The following is a 17150-nucleotide window of genomic DNA, read 5'->3' as shown; positions in this document are numbered from 1 at the left end:
TACGGAGATCATTGTTTTTGGACATCCAAATGAATTAGAGTTTTACTTTGCCATTCCAATCTACTCATTTAACATGAGTATATATCAAGACGTCTTCCACCTAGAAGTGACGCTATATACAAAACAAAATGCGAAGGTTATTGAATTGAACATAAAATGATAGAATAGCTGATTTCATTCATGACCAATTAATAGTACGGCGAAAGGTCGAAGTTTATCCAAAAGATGATTTATTATCATTTGGTTTTAACAATGGATGTTCAAATCCATGTGACAAAGAATTACGTATACGGCAAATCATGTAATATCGAATCATATTAGAAAAAGAAAAAGAAGCATTGAGAAATGTCTTACCATCCTTTCGAAGTCATAAAATTCTTGTATGTGATACACATTGTAGGACTGTATATTAAAGACAAAATAGTGCTCGTTCTTTATTTTTTTCTGAAGGAATATATGCATATGCCTATATTTTCAATGCAACTCATAAATAAAGCTTGCAATTTAAGTCAGTTGTCACCAACTATCTTCCTAGTTAGAATGTTGAGATAATTTAGTCTCCAATATTTTATGCCCTTAAATCTTGAATTACCAATTTATTATTTTAAGATATACTTTCAAGGGTTTGAAAACAATAATTTTGAACATCAAATGAATTAGGATTTTTCTTCACATTCCAAGCTACTCATTTGGCATGAAGACTTATAAAGATTGCATCAATTAATTGCTCTTGATTATTGAGAAGGGAAGAATATTTCATCTACAAGTTGGGCTACATATAAGATATGGAACTATGCAATAGTCGGGGAATATATGATTACAACCATGACCAATCAATTCTTTGATGAACAATTGAAACTTATATAAAAGATGATTTATTATCTTTCAATTTTATAATGGATGTTTAATTCCATCTAACAAAAAATTTCACATACGGCTAACCATCTAACATAAGTTATACTAGAAAAAGATAAATGAACATCTAGAAATATCCTATTGTCCTTTCGAAACCATAAAATTCTAATAGGTGACCTGCATTATAGTACAATATATTAAAGACAAAGCAATGAACTTTTTAAATTTTTCTAAAGAAAAATATGTTTATCTGCATGTATGGGTGTGTGAATGTGACATTAAAAGTAAAATATCTAAAACAGCAAAAGATATTTGTTGAAGGATTATAATTATTAAGAGGCTATTTATTTGCTGTCAATTCAAATATAAGCTAAAGTTGAAAGTTTAAAAAAATTACAGTTATTTGGTTGTATGATGTTGAACGAGATATGTTAACCTTGCAAATGATCTAATAAGACTATCCTTTAGACACAATGAATTGTTTAATTTTCTATTATGGCATGATAATGATAATTTTAATTCTATACTTATATAAAAATATGATCAGTATTAGATTATTATCGAATTATTGTAATAATAATTATTATATTACTATAAAATAATTTGATACAATAATAATGAGACATATTATTAGAATATAAAAATATATCTATAATATTAAATTGTTAGAATAACTAATTATAATAATTAAATAATATTTATTATAATATAATTGTATTTACTATGATGATATGATATATAATAAGAATCATTATGATATAACAATAATAATTAAATAAGTATATCATCATCATAGTAACAAGTATATAGTTAAATGATTATAATTATTTTGGTAATATAATTTTACTAAATCTATTTGATATTATGGTTATTATGTATACTTTTCTATTATAGTGTAATAATTATCATATTTACTTACTTCATAATTATATATTATCTTTATGAAATGATTATTACATTAGTAATTACTATAATAATCATATCACTACAAAATAATTTGATATTACAATAATTGAATATAATATTGCATCATTTCTCCTTTGCATTTTGGAAATCACTGATTAGTGATTGACGCAATATTTCATACCACGATCCTTTTACTACATAAATCCTATGCTGGAGATATTGAATATGATAATTCATACATGGGAGATGCTTTTGTATATGGCAAAAAAATATCATGGATAAGAAAAGGGCTTCTTCTTTTTGTCATGGATAATGCGTCCAATTATGTGGTCTAGATCAGAAAGTCTGTACCTCACAATGCATAAAGGTTTGGGGAGGACAAATGAAAGTCTGTACCTCACAATGCATAAAGGTTTGGGGAGGACAAATCCAATATGTATTTAAGAATTTCCATAGACGCATCCAGCCAAAGATACTTTAATGGCCAAAGTTCAAACGTGTAGCTAAATAAAAGTCACTAATCTATCCAATTTTCACCTCATCCAAAAAAATTAATTAAAAATATTATTTAATTTTTTCATTCTCATATAAATATTCAAAATTTTTATGCAGTGCATCACCAATACGTGTAAGACTAAACATCTGCTTGCACGAATCCTTACATTCTCCCTTATCTAAATCATGATGTTCTCGTTATAAAAATTCAAATCCAATTATAATTACCTGCAGATTCAATCATAAACATCATGATTAACTCATAATCAATCTAAATGAATCTAAATGAATCCACGCCATGGTACCCCCTAGTTCATATGAGCATTACATTGGATCCACTTTTATGCCATTTGTAACAAAGCAAGAGCTCACCCGAAAAGGCATTTCCAGCAACTCAAATATCTTATTTCACATTGGACATGGCACGGTAAAAAATGCTTGTTTTGCGCAAAGATTATTTGCTACATCCAACACCACGAGGCTAGCAAGAAGATGATGACAAGCTTGCAAGGCAACCTGACCACCATTGGCCAATGTGGCCGGTTGTCCAAAGTCACTGAACAAGAAAACCTCTACTAGGAATTAATAACAGGCTGTCGACATTGGGACAATCAACCGAATTGTCTGATTATTGCTTGTGGGTTGCTTCAAAAACCCAAATAATTATCTGATGAAGCAAAGGAAATAAGAAGAAGATATAAAATGCAGGGGAGATGGAGATGCATCTTCTCCTGAACACTCAGTCCACAGATCAAAATTTTGATCAATCATGTATGAGAAGGGTGAGAACTAGCTGCAACTTATGGAGAGAGAAAGATGGGATTGACAGATACAGTAGTCTTTCAGAAACTCCATTTCAGGGCACAGGCCACGTTGAATTGAATTCAGTTCTGATTTCCAGTAATCTCCAGGTTCCAGAAGACTCAAACAAGAGCACCGGTGCAAGCTGTGGCTGGCTCAGCTTCAATCCTTTTCTTGGTGGAGCTGTATTTTTTAGTGATGAACCTGAGAAAGTATGGAAATCACACAACATTAGGGCAGTTAAATCAAGCGTTCAGCCAGATGGAGCATCAATCCAGAGTTTATGGGCCTACAAGGTAAGTTCTCGGTATAATTCATGGTAGAAAATCCATTATCCAGCCTATGAATTTGAAACAGGAAGGAAAATAATTTTTTTCTCTAGAAGGAAAGAACAGAAAAAAAAGAAAACATTGAGAATTTTCTATTGCCCAGCTGCAATAAGAATATCAAGGAGAAAGTTGTTGAAATTCTTCTTTCTTATTTGGTTGTGATAGCTCTTTAACTAAAAATTGTCCAAGAGACTTTTTTCGCAGTTCTTTCTCAAAACTACTGCTTCTTGTGGAAGAAAAAAGAAGAAAAAAAAACTTTAAGGCGGTTAGAGAAAATTTTGACCCTGAATTCTCTCAAAAGTTTTCCTTTTGAATTTCTTTTCTACTACCAAACGTTGGGAAAAAAAAATTGTAGCAAAACTAATTTTCTTTTCTTTCACCTTCGCAGCAACCAAACAGCGACAACTATCAGCATATGCATAACCACAATTACAAGAGAGTGAAGAAAAATAACCATGGATGATGAGTCGAGGACTACCTGAAAAAATCCCTCCATAATAGTTCATACATTAACCAATTCATTCCATTATCTGCTGAAGCAGCACCATTCTTTGGAGTTGAGGCAACAGGTATTGCTCTGAAAATCAAAATTATGTCATTATGTACATAACAAAATTGGCTATACTAATCTATAATTCTAAATAAAGAAGATGCTTCTTGAAATGTTAAGTGATGATAACAATTTGTTATTTTAATACTCACCCCTCATCTAAATATTTATTTTTTTAAAGCAAAAGCAAAAAACTGAGCGAGTGAACAAAGCACACCTTGTTGCAGTCTTTTTCAGCTCATCATACATGAAACGTGGAGAAAGGCATCCTGTTGCTAGCCATGGTGAGATTTTGCAGGAGAAACTAGCACCATAGATGCTATCTCGAGAACCTTCCCCTTTGTTTGGTTGGGCACGGCATTCAGCTGCAAGCTTTTTCAGTCTCTCCAGTGCTTCAGTCTCACCACCCACAAGTGAAGCATTCATGGTAGGTTTTCCATCCTGAATGACACAATTTGCCAATTAGCATCACAACTACAATAAATGTCATGAAAAATTGCTCCGCTGACTACATGATGGTATTGCATCTGGTTATATTCTATGAGAAGAAAAAAAACCTAAAAGCCAGATAAAACAGGTGCATATAAAATTGAAGTGATTCTAAAGACAGGAAAATTAAAGAAACAAATCATCATCGTCCCAAGTCAAGGACATCATCCGCACCAATATGAAACTGTATTTAAGTTTTGTTTTAAAAAAAAAACATTTTACTTCTCAGCATAACAACAAGAAAACATTCCATATAGATGATTCTGTAAGCTAAATTTTATAGGAACAATTTTTGATCTCCACAATCAGAATGGTTTGATTAGATTGTTTCAACTGCATGAGTTGGTGATCGTAACATGAACCTATCATCCTGAAATCTGTCTGTGAATCTTTGACTCCACTCACGTCAGGTACAGAATGAGCTTGAACTTAATTTTGCTTCCAAAAGTTGCTTCCAAAGGGGATTGAAACTCCAAAGCAAGGCTTGCATGGTCATCAGGATCACATTTTCGTAATTTTCTATAAGGGTATCAGACACAATATAAGTTTATCAGACTGTAAGTGCTTTTTCAAAGAAATAGCAGAAAAGTCACAGGACTGAGCAAGACAAAATACTTTTGTTTTTCATCATTGTGTTTTACTTGGATAATTTAGATATACAGTAGTTGCCTTTTATAGTTCATGCTTTATAGAATTCCTGCAAACCATTAGGTTCAGCCATCACATCCATGCATACTTCTGAATCAGTCAGTCATGCATCTTAGTCATCTAACCAACAATGAGTCAAATTTGTCAAACTGAACACTAAGGCTACCCAAATTGTTTATCGTTATCACCAGCACCAAGCCAGGAGGGAAAGTGGAGGGTTGGCATCAAACTCAATGGCTGTAGAAAACAAAAACAGCTCTATTCATGCAAGAAATGAATTCTGAAACCAGAGTCAACATACTACAGCAAAAGAATCTTATAAATATTGTCTAAAGACCTGAACTTTATGAAAAATTTAATGATATTGATGATTAACCACATCAAAATGTCAAACAGACACTAGTGTTCTGACACCGACCAGGACCAACAATAAGTCAAGTTTGTCAAGAACTGAATATTAAGGCTACCCAACTTGTATATAGTTATCACCAGCACCAAGACAGGAAGGAAGTGGAGGGTTGGCATCAAACTCATGGCTGTAGAGAACACAAACAGTTTCATTCATGCATGAAATGAATTCTGAAGAAGAGTCAATACACTACAGAAAAAAGACTTGCATGGTTATTGTCTAGAGACCTGAACTTTATGAAAATTTAATGATATGGATGATTCATCACATCAAAATTCAAATGGACACTCATGTTCTGAATTTGCTGACCTGGACCAAAGTAGATTGATGGCTGGGTCACAGGTCCAAGATAAGATCATGGGTCAACCATGAGTTGACTGAGTGCCAGAAGTATTTCTTATCCCTTTTATATCTATGACCTCTTCTGAAATGCTTTTATCTTTGTTAATGCCTCCAGCCCTCTTTGATGCAAAACCTCAACCGGCTCTCATTCCCCCATCTTTGTCATCTTGCTGGTCCCATCAAGCTCCTCACAAGCCAGTGCCTCCATCAAGCCCCCCCATGGCACTGCTCTCTCTCTCCCGTCCCCCATAACCTGACACCGTCTCCTTCAACATGGACTTTCTGACATTGTCAAAATCCTCCACAGGCTTCCCTTCTCTCCTCTATCGAGTGTGCTCACCATCGACCACCCCCACCATCCCTCTTCACCTCCATCACCTCCCATCAACCCCTGATCACCTCCCCTCCATCCACCATTTCACCATTTCAAAGACAAGGCTCCTCTCTATGTTAGCAAAGGTGTTGAGAAAAATTTTTTAGGGTTCTACATCCTTAGGTTAAGGGATCAGAGATCGAACATCATTATTTTTTTCCTTCCTTCCCCTCTACCCAGCAGACTCAGGTTTAAGTGACCTGGGCAGTTTGAACCATTGAACTGCTCAGGTCAACCGTTCAAGCAGGTTTCAGACATGTTTGGGTTCTGTTTTGACCTAAACCACAATGCCTAGCGGAAAACATGTTGCCCAAGTTAACCTAGGCAGGTTGATCGGATCTCTAAACATTGCAAACAACAGCTTTTGCCCCAATATGAATTTGGTAATGACGACATGATTAAACAGGAAACCATAGTGCAAAATACCATTAAAATCAAAGTTATTAAGGAATGGAATATTCAAAACAAATATATCATCTCAAAGGCAGACCTCTTCATAATCTTTTCCCAAAATCAAACTAGACTAATGCTAAGCTACGTAATTACGGTGCTTAATACCAAAAGCATATCACCTAGTCATGGCAGCCTACCACACAAGTAGAACGAAGTTGCCGCTCCACCCAAGTAGTCATATATTTTATGCTTGAGGCCTCATGCCTTGTGGAGTTGTGGGATAGTAACATACTATTTCACAAGACAGGGTTGCCAACATGCACAAATTAAGGTCAGATCCCACAAGAATCTGAATCCTAATTGAATATTAATTATCCAAGTCAAATGACTGATTTGCTTTTAATCTAGAAAAGGTGCCTCATATGATTCGTTTCATAAATTTAAACATAACAAGTATACTTGACCTAATGCCTATGAATCAACTTTGTGGATCATACTTTTAGATATCTTTGACTTACACAATAATATACCACACAAATATACATGTCATAGACATTACAAGCATTTTAGAGAACCAATCCAACTGAACTAAAACAAACATGGTTTGGTGCAGTTACACATCTGATGGCCATGATATAAGCCTACATCCTAACTTAATTAGATCAACATTTCAAAGCATTTCTGGTTGTCAAGTGCAAAATTTTAGGAACCTATGTGTAGAAAGCGTGTAAAATGAAGTCCAATTATAGCAGCTTGCTCATTTGGATGAGAATTCTAAGTGCATGTATAAGCTTAGATGCTCTTATAAGAGACATTATACTTATCTACAGCAAGGTTAGCAATCTGAATATGGGGATCGATTCAGTACCGGTAAGTCGGTACACTCGATATGGAACGATGCGTACTAGTACGATGAACCTTACTCCAGAGTATCAATTCTAGGGTTCCAATGTATTAGAGGCCAAAAATGCAAGACAATCTTATCCATTTATCATAAGAACAAACAAAACCTTAAAAATATAAAATTTATCATTTTCATTAATTCAAGGTCAAAAAGGACTTGTAAAATCCCTAGAGGCAATTTTGAATATGTCCCTCTGGTCTATAAAGTCGATTATAGCTTTGAAAAAAGCTCAAAACAAGAAGAAATGGGTTCATCTGTCTCATTTGAAACAAGAGTAGATGTGCCTAATCATCAGATGTTCTGCTATGGAAACCAAGGAAAAAAAGGGACGGACATACGACCACTTAATCCTTGGGTCTCCTTGGCACCACCCAAAGCATTCTTCAGTATATCATCCATGGCTTTAATTATTAATTTTTGCTATTCTAGATGTGTCTCAAAGCTTATTTGACAAGGTACCTACTATCTAGTATTTTAAGCCCAAGCTTTGACCTCAAAGTAGAATTTTACTGGTTCGTTAAGATAGGCTTCTTGTTCGTTCCAAATATACCTTTGTATACTGCCATATGATGACAATATTTGTCACTGTAATTGTTTATGCATGTCGTGCACCCCCTCTTGGGAATATATAACATTCTCGAGCAGGTTGATTAATCACCACCCTTTATGAAATACTGATACCAAAAGGTTGAGAGAGGCCCAAGAGGGGGCATTGTCATTGTCACATGATAACAAACTTACACTGGAACAGTTGGCTTCTTCAACCTCTCATAATACATTAAGATAATAAGTATGTAACGCTATTTGCATCATACTAGGAGCTTGAATAATATGAAATCGTGTGGTATACATTCTCAGAAATGGACATTCGAATGCTACGTATCAATCTCCCAGGAGAATTTAGTTATGTGAGATATATGAACTCCAAATTAAAGAGAAGAAAACACATTATTAGATTAGGAGGGTGAGGATTTGGTGATACTATTTTCCATGTTATAGTTATGAATGATTCACATGGTTTACAAGCAGTTTTTTTAATTAGTGATGATAAGTAGTTTTCAAAAATATATTCTTTATGAGGGTGCTTTAGTTGTCTAATGGTTCAGGGCAAGCAATTAATTATAAAGATATGACCATTGCTTCACAAGTCCCATCTGAGAACTTTCCTGTGATTTTGTAATGGCTTATTTCAAACACCTGCAATGATTATAACTCTCATGCCAACGTGATTTGTACTGTTATGATTTCCTTGTTTCAAAGTGAGATTGGAAATTGGCTACCTTGAGCTCAAAGGTGCTTCTAGATGAAATCACAAATGATGTAAAAGAAGAAAAAAATCAATCATGTCAAAGAATATTCAAGCAACACTTATTTTTAGACAGCAATACCTTTTTTTTCAAAATGAATTAATATTCTATCCCTTTGGTCAGAAGCTCTTGTATTGCAGTGCTAATTCCTTTCTATGAGTCCTATTCTCTTTTCCTTTTATTTTTCCTTCTTCTTACTTTATACAGGCATACCTATAAACGCCAAGTTTCAATTTTTCTTTATTCCTTATTTCTTTTGTAATCTAAACCTATTCCCAATTGCTTAAAAAAAAAAAAAAAATTGAGATGACAGAATAAACTGTAAACTGGAAAACAAACAATAAAAAAGGAGTAAACGAAAATGTCCGATAATAGAGCAAACCTGAGACATGGTTGGCGCCGGGTTGAGCCCGAGGTCGACCAAGCTCGGAATCTCCCCAGGGTCAACATCGCCTCTCGACGGCAGCCCCTTAATCTGGTCCAGAGCCTCGATTGTCTTCCTCACCGCCACCCCCTGCACTTTCTCCCTGAACCCCCCGTAAGTAGATGGCATCTGCTCCACCTCGAACGACAAATCATCAATGTGGTACAGCGTGCTCCCCCAGAAGTACTTCACCTCCACCCCCTCTGCCTCCATGGCCTTCGCCACCCGCTCCTCCGCCCGCACCTCATCGTGAGACACCTCCCGGTGGGCGTACACCGCGTCGGCACCAACAGCACGGGCAATGTCCACCAGCACCGTCTCCGGTCGGCCGACCCGGACGACAAGGTCGGAGCCCCGTTCGCGGAGCCTGCCGCGGAGATCGGCGACGGACTGGAGGAGGAAGGTGGCGCGGTAGGGTCCGGTCTTGTCAAAGCCCGAGGAGGACTTGCCGTAGTCCCGGGGGTCGAAGACATATACAGGGAGGAGGGAGAGGGAGTCATTGGTGGCGGCCGTCAGGGCCTCGTTGTCATGGACGCGGAGGTCGGCGCGGAACCAGACAACGGTGCAGCGACGGCCGGCGGCGGAGTGGGAGGGGTCGGCGGGGCGGCGGCGGAGGAGTGGGGAGGGGGATTGGAGGGGGGAGTTAGCGATGCGAGAGGGTGTGGAGATTTTGGAGGAGGGTTTCGAGGAAGAAGTGGAGAGGGAGAGGCGGACGAGGGAGGAGATCTGGGAGGGGATTTTGATGTGGGCGAAGGGGGAAAGGGAGGGTTTTTGGGGGGAGGAGAGGAGGGAGGAGAGGGAGAGGGAGAGGGAAATGGAGGCTACTGGAAGGGGTTTGGTGAGCTCCAAAGGTTGCTGCTGGTTTTCTGAGTCTGGGGATTCGAGGTCAGGGGCTTCCAGGGTTTGGGAGGTGGGGTTGGACTCCATGGATGGGGTGGAGGAGAGAGAGAGGAGGAGAAGCGGGTGGATGGAGGGGAAGCGCGGTGGCGTTTTGGTGTTCGGTGGATGGATATATCCGTAGAATCTGTACCAGCCAACGAAGAAAGACATGCTTAGATACACCTACCACAATCCACCAACCCTCTGATTAAAAGAGTTCGTCAAGGGGATTCGGAACCGTCTTTATCAGGGCCATCCGATATGGATCATATCGGATGGTGAGAGTCCGCATGAGTTCCACTGCTGTAACGTGGGAATTGGGAAAAAATAGTAAGTTTTAAGGTACTGGATGAAGGGATTGAGAGACTAGAAGGGAGTCCCACCCAAGGATGAGGTAGGAATCTCAGGACTGAATTTTTTAGAATGCACCACCTAAGATATGAACCCAACACCTCTAGCTTACGAGCGGAGATATGGCCACCGAGATAGCTGTTGGGATTGAGAGCAAGGCCTAACATACATGGAGCCAATATCAAGCTTATTAACCTCTTTGAAGTTTAAAATAAAGCCCAACTCATGTATACGATTACTTACTTTTGGCCTATAGATATTATATTAATCTAGCTCAACTATGACCTAGTTGCACCTCCCATCATTAGCCAGATTTTGCCCAAATGAGAGCTTCTTTAGCTTTTCTTTAAATCCACTTTTGAGCTTTTATTTGCGTAGCCTTCATAGTCCAAATATCGACAAAAGCATATGTTGATATGAATGGCATTTTTTAACAAAATGTCAAATGCAGCCTCATTTACATTCCAGAACTAAGAACCTTGAGATTTAAGAACTATTCATTCACAAGGGTCCAAAATGCTGATGCCACTGTTCTTTTATCTCTTTTCTTGGCTTGTGATAAGAGAAAAGCATCTTCTTCACTTCTCAGTGGTATAAAGAGACATTCTACATCGCCAAAATCCAGAGCAAGAATACCTATGCTTGACCATTGAAGCACATTGCTAAAAGGAAACCAGTTGTACATTTATTGTTCAATAACAAAAAAATACCTCCTCTTTGGCACTCCAAGCACATTTAAAAGATTAATTTTGTCTGTGAAACAAGAAACTTACACATTTAACAGGAAACATCAGTACTTTATCCCTGTTATAAGATCAGAATGAGTTTAAGCTTCTTTCTAGGTTCCCGAATGTCCTTGGGTTGCTTGTCATGACCCATTGAAGCATAGTTTATTTGCCCCTTTACTGTTGAATGAAGTTAGTAGATATTCTCTAAATTTTACAACAGCAATCCTCATTGATCATTCAAAGTTACAAGTTCTGAATCACCAATAATCTTTACAGGAGCAGAATCCATCTCGAAAATAGTGAAACCGGCTGCAATCCCTCACAACTATCTCTCGATCATAGATTTTGGATATAAGCTTGATGGCCACATGGCAGTCCATGCACATTCTTAGATTCTTAGTGATATGTATAATCGTCCCAGGTCTTGTTTTAATAAAGCTGAATGCAATGGCCAGCTTCTCACTGTGAAGAGATAGTGCCAACTCCTTCCCCTCCTCATCCAAGTCCAGCAACACTTCTTCAGTATTCCCCACATAGCCTGATACTCTTAACCTCTTCATAATCTCCTCGAGCATTAGATATATCTCCCTCGTCTCCGGATGTGATCGGTCTGCCACAAAGAACTCATGCAGGTGGCCATCCACCTCGACGAGACTACATCCAGGTGTCTTCTTAATCCCCAATTCTTCCATGTGATTTCGCACTCTCCTCACATCATCCCACCTGCCCATCTTTGCATAAACATTGGAGAGAAGCACATAAGCCCCACTATTCATTGGCTCCAACTCTATAAGTTGCTTGATCGAAGCCTCACATGTCTCGATATCGCCATGCATTCGTGAACCGCTCAAAAGAGCCCCCCAAATGGGCACATCGGGTTTCATGGGCATCGAATTCACTACATCCCATGCCTTGCCTATAAGCCCTGCTCTTGCATAAAGATCCACAATGCAACCATAGTGTTGAATCATTGGATCAATACCAAACTCCTTCACCATTTGCTCGAAATAGTTCTCACCCTCATTAACCAATCCTGCATGGACACAAGCACAGAGAACTCCTAAGAACGTTATGGCATTAGGAATTATGGCCAGTCCCCTCATTCTGTGAAACAAATCAAGGCATTCCTCTGCAAGTCCATGAATTGCAAGCCCCGAGATCATGGCACTCCATGCCTTGACATCCTTGTCAGGGCCCAAACTATCAAACACCAGCCTTGCCCTGTCGATGCTCCCGCACCTGGCGTACATATCGATCAAAGAAGTCCCCAACACCATGTTCACCTTCATGCCACACCGGTCGATGTATGCATGCGCCCACTTCCCGTGCTCAAGCGCACCCAATTTCGCACAAGCAGCAAGCACACTCGAGATAGTGAACTCATTCGGCTCAATGCACGCTTCTCTCTGCATGTTGCGGAACAGCTGCAGCGCTCCCCTGTGGTCGCCGCATTTGACGAAGCCATCTATCATGCAGCTCCAAGTGACCACGTTTCTCTCGGGCATTTTCACGAATAGTTGGAGGGCGGAGCGGAGGAGGCCGGCTCTGACGTAAGCAGAGATGATGGAATTCCAGGAAGGGAGGTCGGGGAGGGGGATTTCATCGAAGAGGCGGCGGGCGAGGGGGAGGGAGGAGGAGTGGGAGTAGGCGGAGACGAGGGAGGTGTGGACGAAAGGGTGGGAGGCGAAGCCGGAGAGGAGGACGCGGGCGTGGAGGAGGGGGAGGGCGGCGGGAGGGAGGGGGGAGTGGGAGGAGAAGGAGAGGAGGAGGAAGGGGAAGGTGTAGAGGTCGGGCCGGACGCCGTGGAGGAGCATCCGGCGGTACAGGGAGAGGGCGGCGGCGGGGTGGGCGCGTATGAGGGAGTTCCAGACGAAGGCGTCGGGGGTGGGGTGGGTCAAAGATATCAGCTTGGAAGAGGAGGCTGCTCGCATTTCGTAGAGTTCGGAAGGTTGGCGGGAGCTGGGCAGCGCGCTCCATCTGCTGTTGGGTTTGCATGTAAGGTGCTTTCTAAACCAACCAGCAAATAAATAGATTCTTAAAAAAATAAATAAATAATAATAATTAAAACAAAAAACAACAACAAATCCATAGGAATGGCAATGGATAGGGTTTGGATCAGATAGTATACTATCCATCCCCAAACCCGAACTTAATACCCTATACCCAAATCCTACCCGATATCCAATCGAATAAGAAAAGAGATATCCATCCCCATACCCAACGGGTTCGGGGATACTCGTGGTAACCTATTTCCCCATGTCCAATCCATACCCGCCCCATACCCAACCCATACCCGTCCATTCTACACTCAAAAAAAAAATAAAATAATTTTATGTATATTATCAATCAAAAATAGAATTACCAATTATATATATATACATACATACATACGCACATACACACTTCTAACACACACACATACATACATGCATACATATATGCATGCATACATATACATACATATATATATATAATTATATATATAGAGAGAGAGAGAGAAACAGAGAGAGATCATATATATGTGTGTGTATATGCGTGTGTGTATATATGTATATATATATATATATACATATGCATATATATATACATATATATATATATACATATACATATATATATACATATACATATATATATATACATATACATACATACATACATACATATATATATATATATATATATATATATATATATATGTGTGTGTGTGTGTGTGTGTGTATATGTATATATATATATATATATATATATATATATATATATATATATATATATATATATATATATATATATATATATATATATATGTATATTATATATATATTCGAATATGTATATATATATATATATATATATATGTATATATGTATATATATTCGGATATGGGTTCGGGTATTACCCATACCCATAGGTTTGGGTCGGGTTCGGATAGAAAATAGCACTACCCATACCCGTACTATAATTTTTGGGTTTTACCCAAACCCGAACCCAGTCAAACCCTATTTTTCGGATTTGACCGGGTTCGGATAGGGTGTATACCCATCGGGTCGGATTAATTTTGCCATCCCTAGTTATCCATCACCTGGACAGGGTTGTGATAATATACAATATTAGTTTCAAACAAATTCCAAGCTTTCATACCCAAAAATAAATAAGTAAATAAATAAAATAAATTCCAAGCTTAAATGCATAGTCAAAACCTGAAAGAATTAATGGTGAATGTTGCGGCCCTTCTCCGATGAATAGTTGGTAGTCGGCTTAGAGCCGACTAGGAGCTACACTGTTGGAAGACGGCAAAAATGCCGACAGATGATGTACCATTGCCAAAGAAGGCGCACACAGTCAAAGCCAAGATTAAGGGCGGTGAGATTGATCGGAGAAGGATAGTGCTGGGCTCCACTTGGCACCGAAAAAGGAAGGCCTGCAAAATAAGTCCCGCCGAAGGTAGCTCCGACGAGGACTTTCCGACACTCAAGTCAGTGAAGTGGCTTAAAGGATCAGAGTCTCTGGGTTGTAAAGTAGTATGCACGTACCTAGAAGGGTCCCCGCTTATCTCTATTTATAGAGAGAGCAAAATGAATGATGAGAGGATAGATGATCATATCGATCACGTCCTGTCGTATGGTGTCCCATGGGCGTCTATAAATGCTGACAGCGAGCGTGCCTTCTATTCGGCACAGAAAAAACGACGGATGCTACCGCATGTGGGGTATAATAAATGACCCTGTGAGGATATTAAATAAATTTGTGGTATCCTATCATGATGTGCAGCTAGTCGGTCAAGGTATGGCGTCTGAGTGATATGCCTTTGATGTGGCCTGTCAGGATGGCGTGGTGGTCATGCTCGATCCTCAACTTAGTTGGTTGAGGTCCGCATTGTCGTAGTTAGTAAAATAAAGTCGTCGAGGTGTCCTGCTATCCACTGGCATAGTTGGTCATGAGCCGACTATGAAGTCAGTTACAGGTCAAGCACTACTAAGTGCAAATGGCCATGGGCGGCACGTTAACTCCAATCGGCTTGGTGTCAACAAGGGGTGAGCCGTCCTTAGTCGGTGGGTGTCCACGACGGTGGCCAGCATCGAGCTTGTCAGACGGGACTCATCAATCCGAATCGGATTTAGCGGTAGTAGCTTAGTCGATGTAGCTCCTATAATTGGCTTAGAGTCGAAAAGGTTTGGTAGTCGGCCAAGCGATGGGGATCTACCCCAACACCTACCCCCTAACTCTCGAGCCCGACTATGCGGTTAGTCGGACGAATGGAGTTTGTCCTTAAGTAGATTCAAGTTATTTTCGCCGACTACCACTTGGTTATCTTGTTGCTTTGTGGGGTGGATCGTCGCCTTATCTTTTCATAGGACGTGCGGTGGCACCATCCCATCGCAGATCTTGTGGCAGTTAATGCCGCGGAGCTCGAGGTGATCTTCCGTATTGATGGCAGGAGATCGGTTGGTAGGACAATAATGAGCACACATACCTGAGCCGTCTATGTGTCAGCAGCCCATTGATCCAGCCCGTGATCACAAAGATTCAATTTACTCGGTGAGATCTAAATAGTGGTGCATCGAATCAGCACCGATTTAGTCTGCTGAGATTGCCACCACATGTCAAGATCTTCGAATAAGATGCAGTACTCAGTGTCGATCCTGACCATCGAAGGAACCTATAAATAGGGGTTGATCCTCTTCCATTTCGATTTCATTGTTTCCGCTCTGCCTCAACTCTGTCCTGCCTCCTTCTTAGTAGAAAGCTTAGATAGTGCCGCCAGTGAGTCATCCCCTCGGGTGCCGGTCTTTCATCACCGTCGATCTTTTTTCTTTCTTAGAGGTTTTTTTCTTTCTCGATCTTTTCTTCTTCTTCATTTTTGATCTTCTTCTGTTCTCTTTTTCATGGCTTCCGCTAGTAGAGAATTCAGAGACAAGAATCTGGTCAGTGATCAGAGTTCTTGAGCTCCAACCACCCGGAGGGTGATCGAGGAGATTACTCGGGACAAGTCCGATGAGGTATTTTCTCGATAGGATCGGTCAGACCTAGATAAGTCAGATGAACAGCCGACCATCGAGAACCTCTTTGGACCTCTCGTTGAGAGGTCCGAGTTGACGGAGTCGGCTGTTAACCGACTAAGGGAACATTATCATATCCCTAGTCGGTATCGGTTGATGTCGTCCAACGAAGGATGTCGGATTGTTCGTCCTCCTAATGGCTATGTTGCCATCTATGAGGAGTTTCTTTGATTGGGACTCTGATTTTCTCTCCATCTCTTTTTTACCAATATTCTTGACCTGTATAAGGTCGTTCCTGCTCAGCTTGCTCCCAACTCTATTCGTATTCTTGCTCATTTTATTGTCCTTTGTCATCTTCTTTGGGTTGAGCCCTGAGTTTTTTTTGTTTCGGATCATTTTTGTATTGAAGAAACATCCTCAGGAGCAAAAATGATGATTCTTCCGTCCCGACCCCATCAACAATTTTTTGAAAAGCTTTCTTCTTCCATCCACAGGTGGAAGGCAAATTTTTCTACATGGCCGCTGTCCACCCATGGGACTTCGATTGGACCTAGACGATTCCCAATCTCTCCCCGAATAGAAATGAAATAATTTTAGAGAAAGATTGGGAGACATACGAGAAGCTGTTCGAAGTCTAGGTCCTCACACATCAGGAGCTGCTCAAGGAGCAATCCCTTTACGACGCCAGGATAAGCCCGACTAGTCATCTCAGTAGTCTTTTTTTCTACAGACTTTGTAGTTTCTATTTTATTCATAGATTAACTCTTCTTTGTCGCATTCATATAGGTATGAGGGTTACGGCTGGATCTCTCAAGGAGGCTGTCCAAAAGAAGAAGAGCAAGACGGCATCTGGGCTCGACGGTCCCTCTCAACCACTAAAGAAGCCAAGAGAAGAGTCTCCTTCTCAGGTATCAAGAAGTACACAACCACCATTATCGCCTCGAGCACCACCATCGCCACCCCGAAT

The 17150-nt window shown here is 39.7% G+C and overlaps 2 protein-coding genes across 2 annotated transcripts; both read right to left on the bottom strand.

The window, feature by feature from the left end:
* Positions 1–2813: 2813 nt before the first annotated feature.
* LOC105057466 (blue-light photoreceptor PHR2) lies at positions 2814–10299 on the bottom strand. The gene is made up of 4 exons (XM_010940081.4): positions 9184–10299; positions 4154–4377; positions 3865–3963; positions 2814–3261 (listed from the first exon to the last, which is right to left on the bottom strand). Exons 1-4 carry the CDS (start codon positions 10273–10275, stop codon positions 3180–3182), a joined length of 1497 nt encoding a protein of 498 aa, XP_010938383.2. The 5' UTR covers positions 10276–10299; the 3' UTR covers positions 2814–3179.
* An 819-nt stretch (positions 10300–11118) lies between these two features.
* On the bottom strand, positions 11119–13175 carry LOC105057550 (pentatricopeptide repeat-containing protein At3g62890-like). Its single transcript, XM_010940195.3, is given in 2 exon segments — positions 11119–13126; positions 13128–13175. Coding segments are annotated over 2 exon segments (1719 nt in total). The 5' UTR covers positions 13161–13175; the 3' UTR covers positions 11119–11440.
* Positions 13176–17150: the final 3975 nt, after the last annotated feature.

The sequence above is a fragment of the Elaeis guineensis genome, chromosome 14 (genome assembly GCF_000442705.2).
Source record: "Elaeis guineensis isolate ETL-2024a chromosome 14, EG11, whole genome shotgun sequence".
Classification (NCBI taxonomy): Eukaryota; Viridiplantae; Streptophyta; class Magnoliopsida; order Arecales; family Arecaceae; genus Elaeis; species Elaeis guineensis.
The sequence above is the reverse complement of the archived record's forward strand: the minus strand, read 5'-3'. Positions and strand labels throughout refer to the sequence as shown.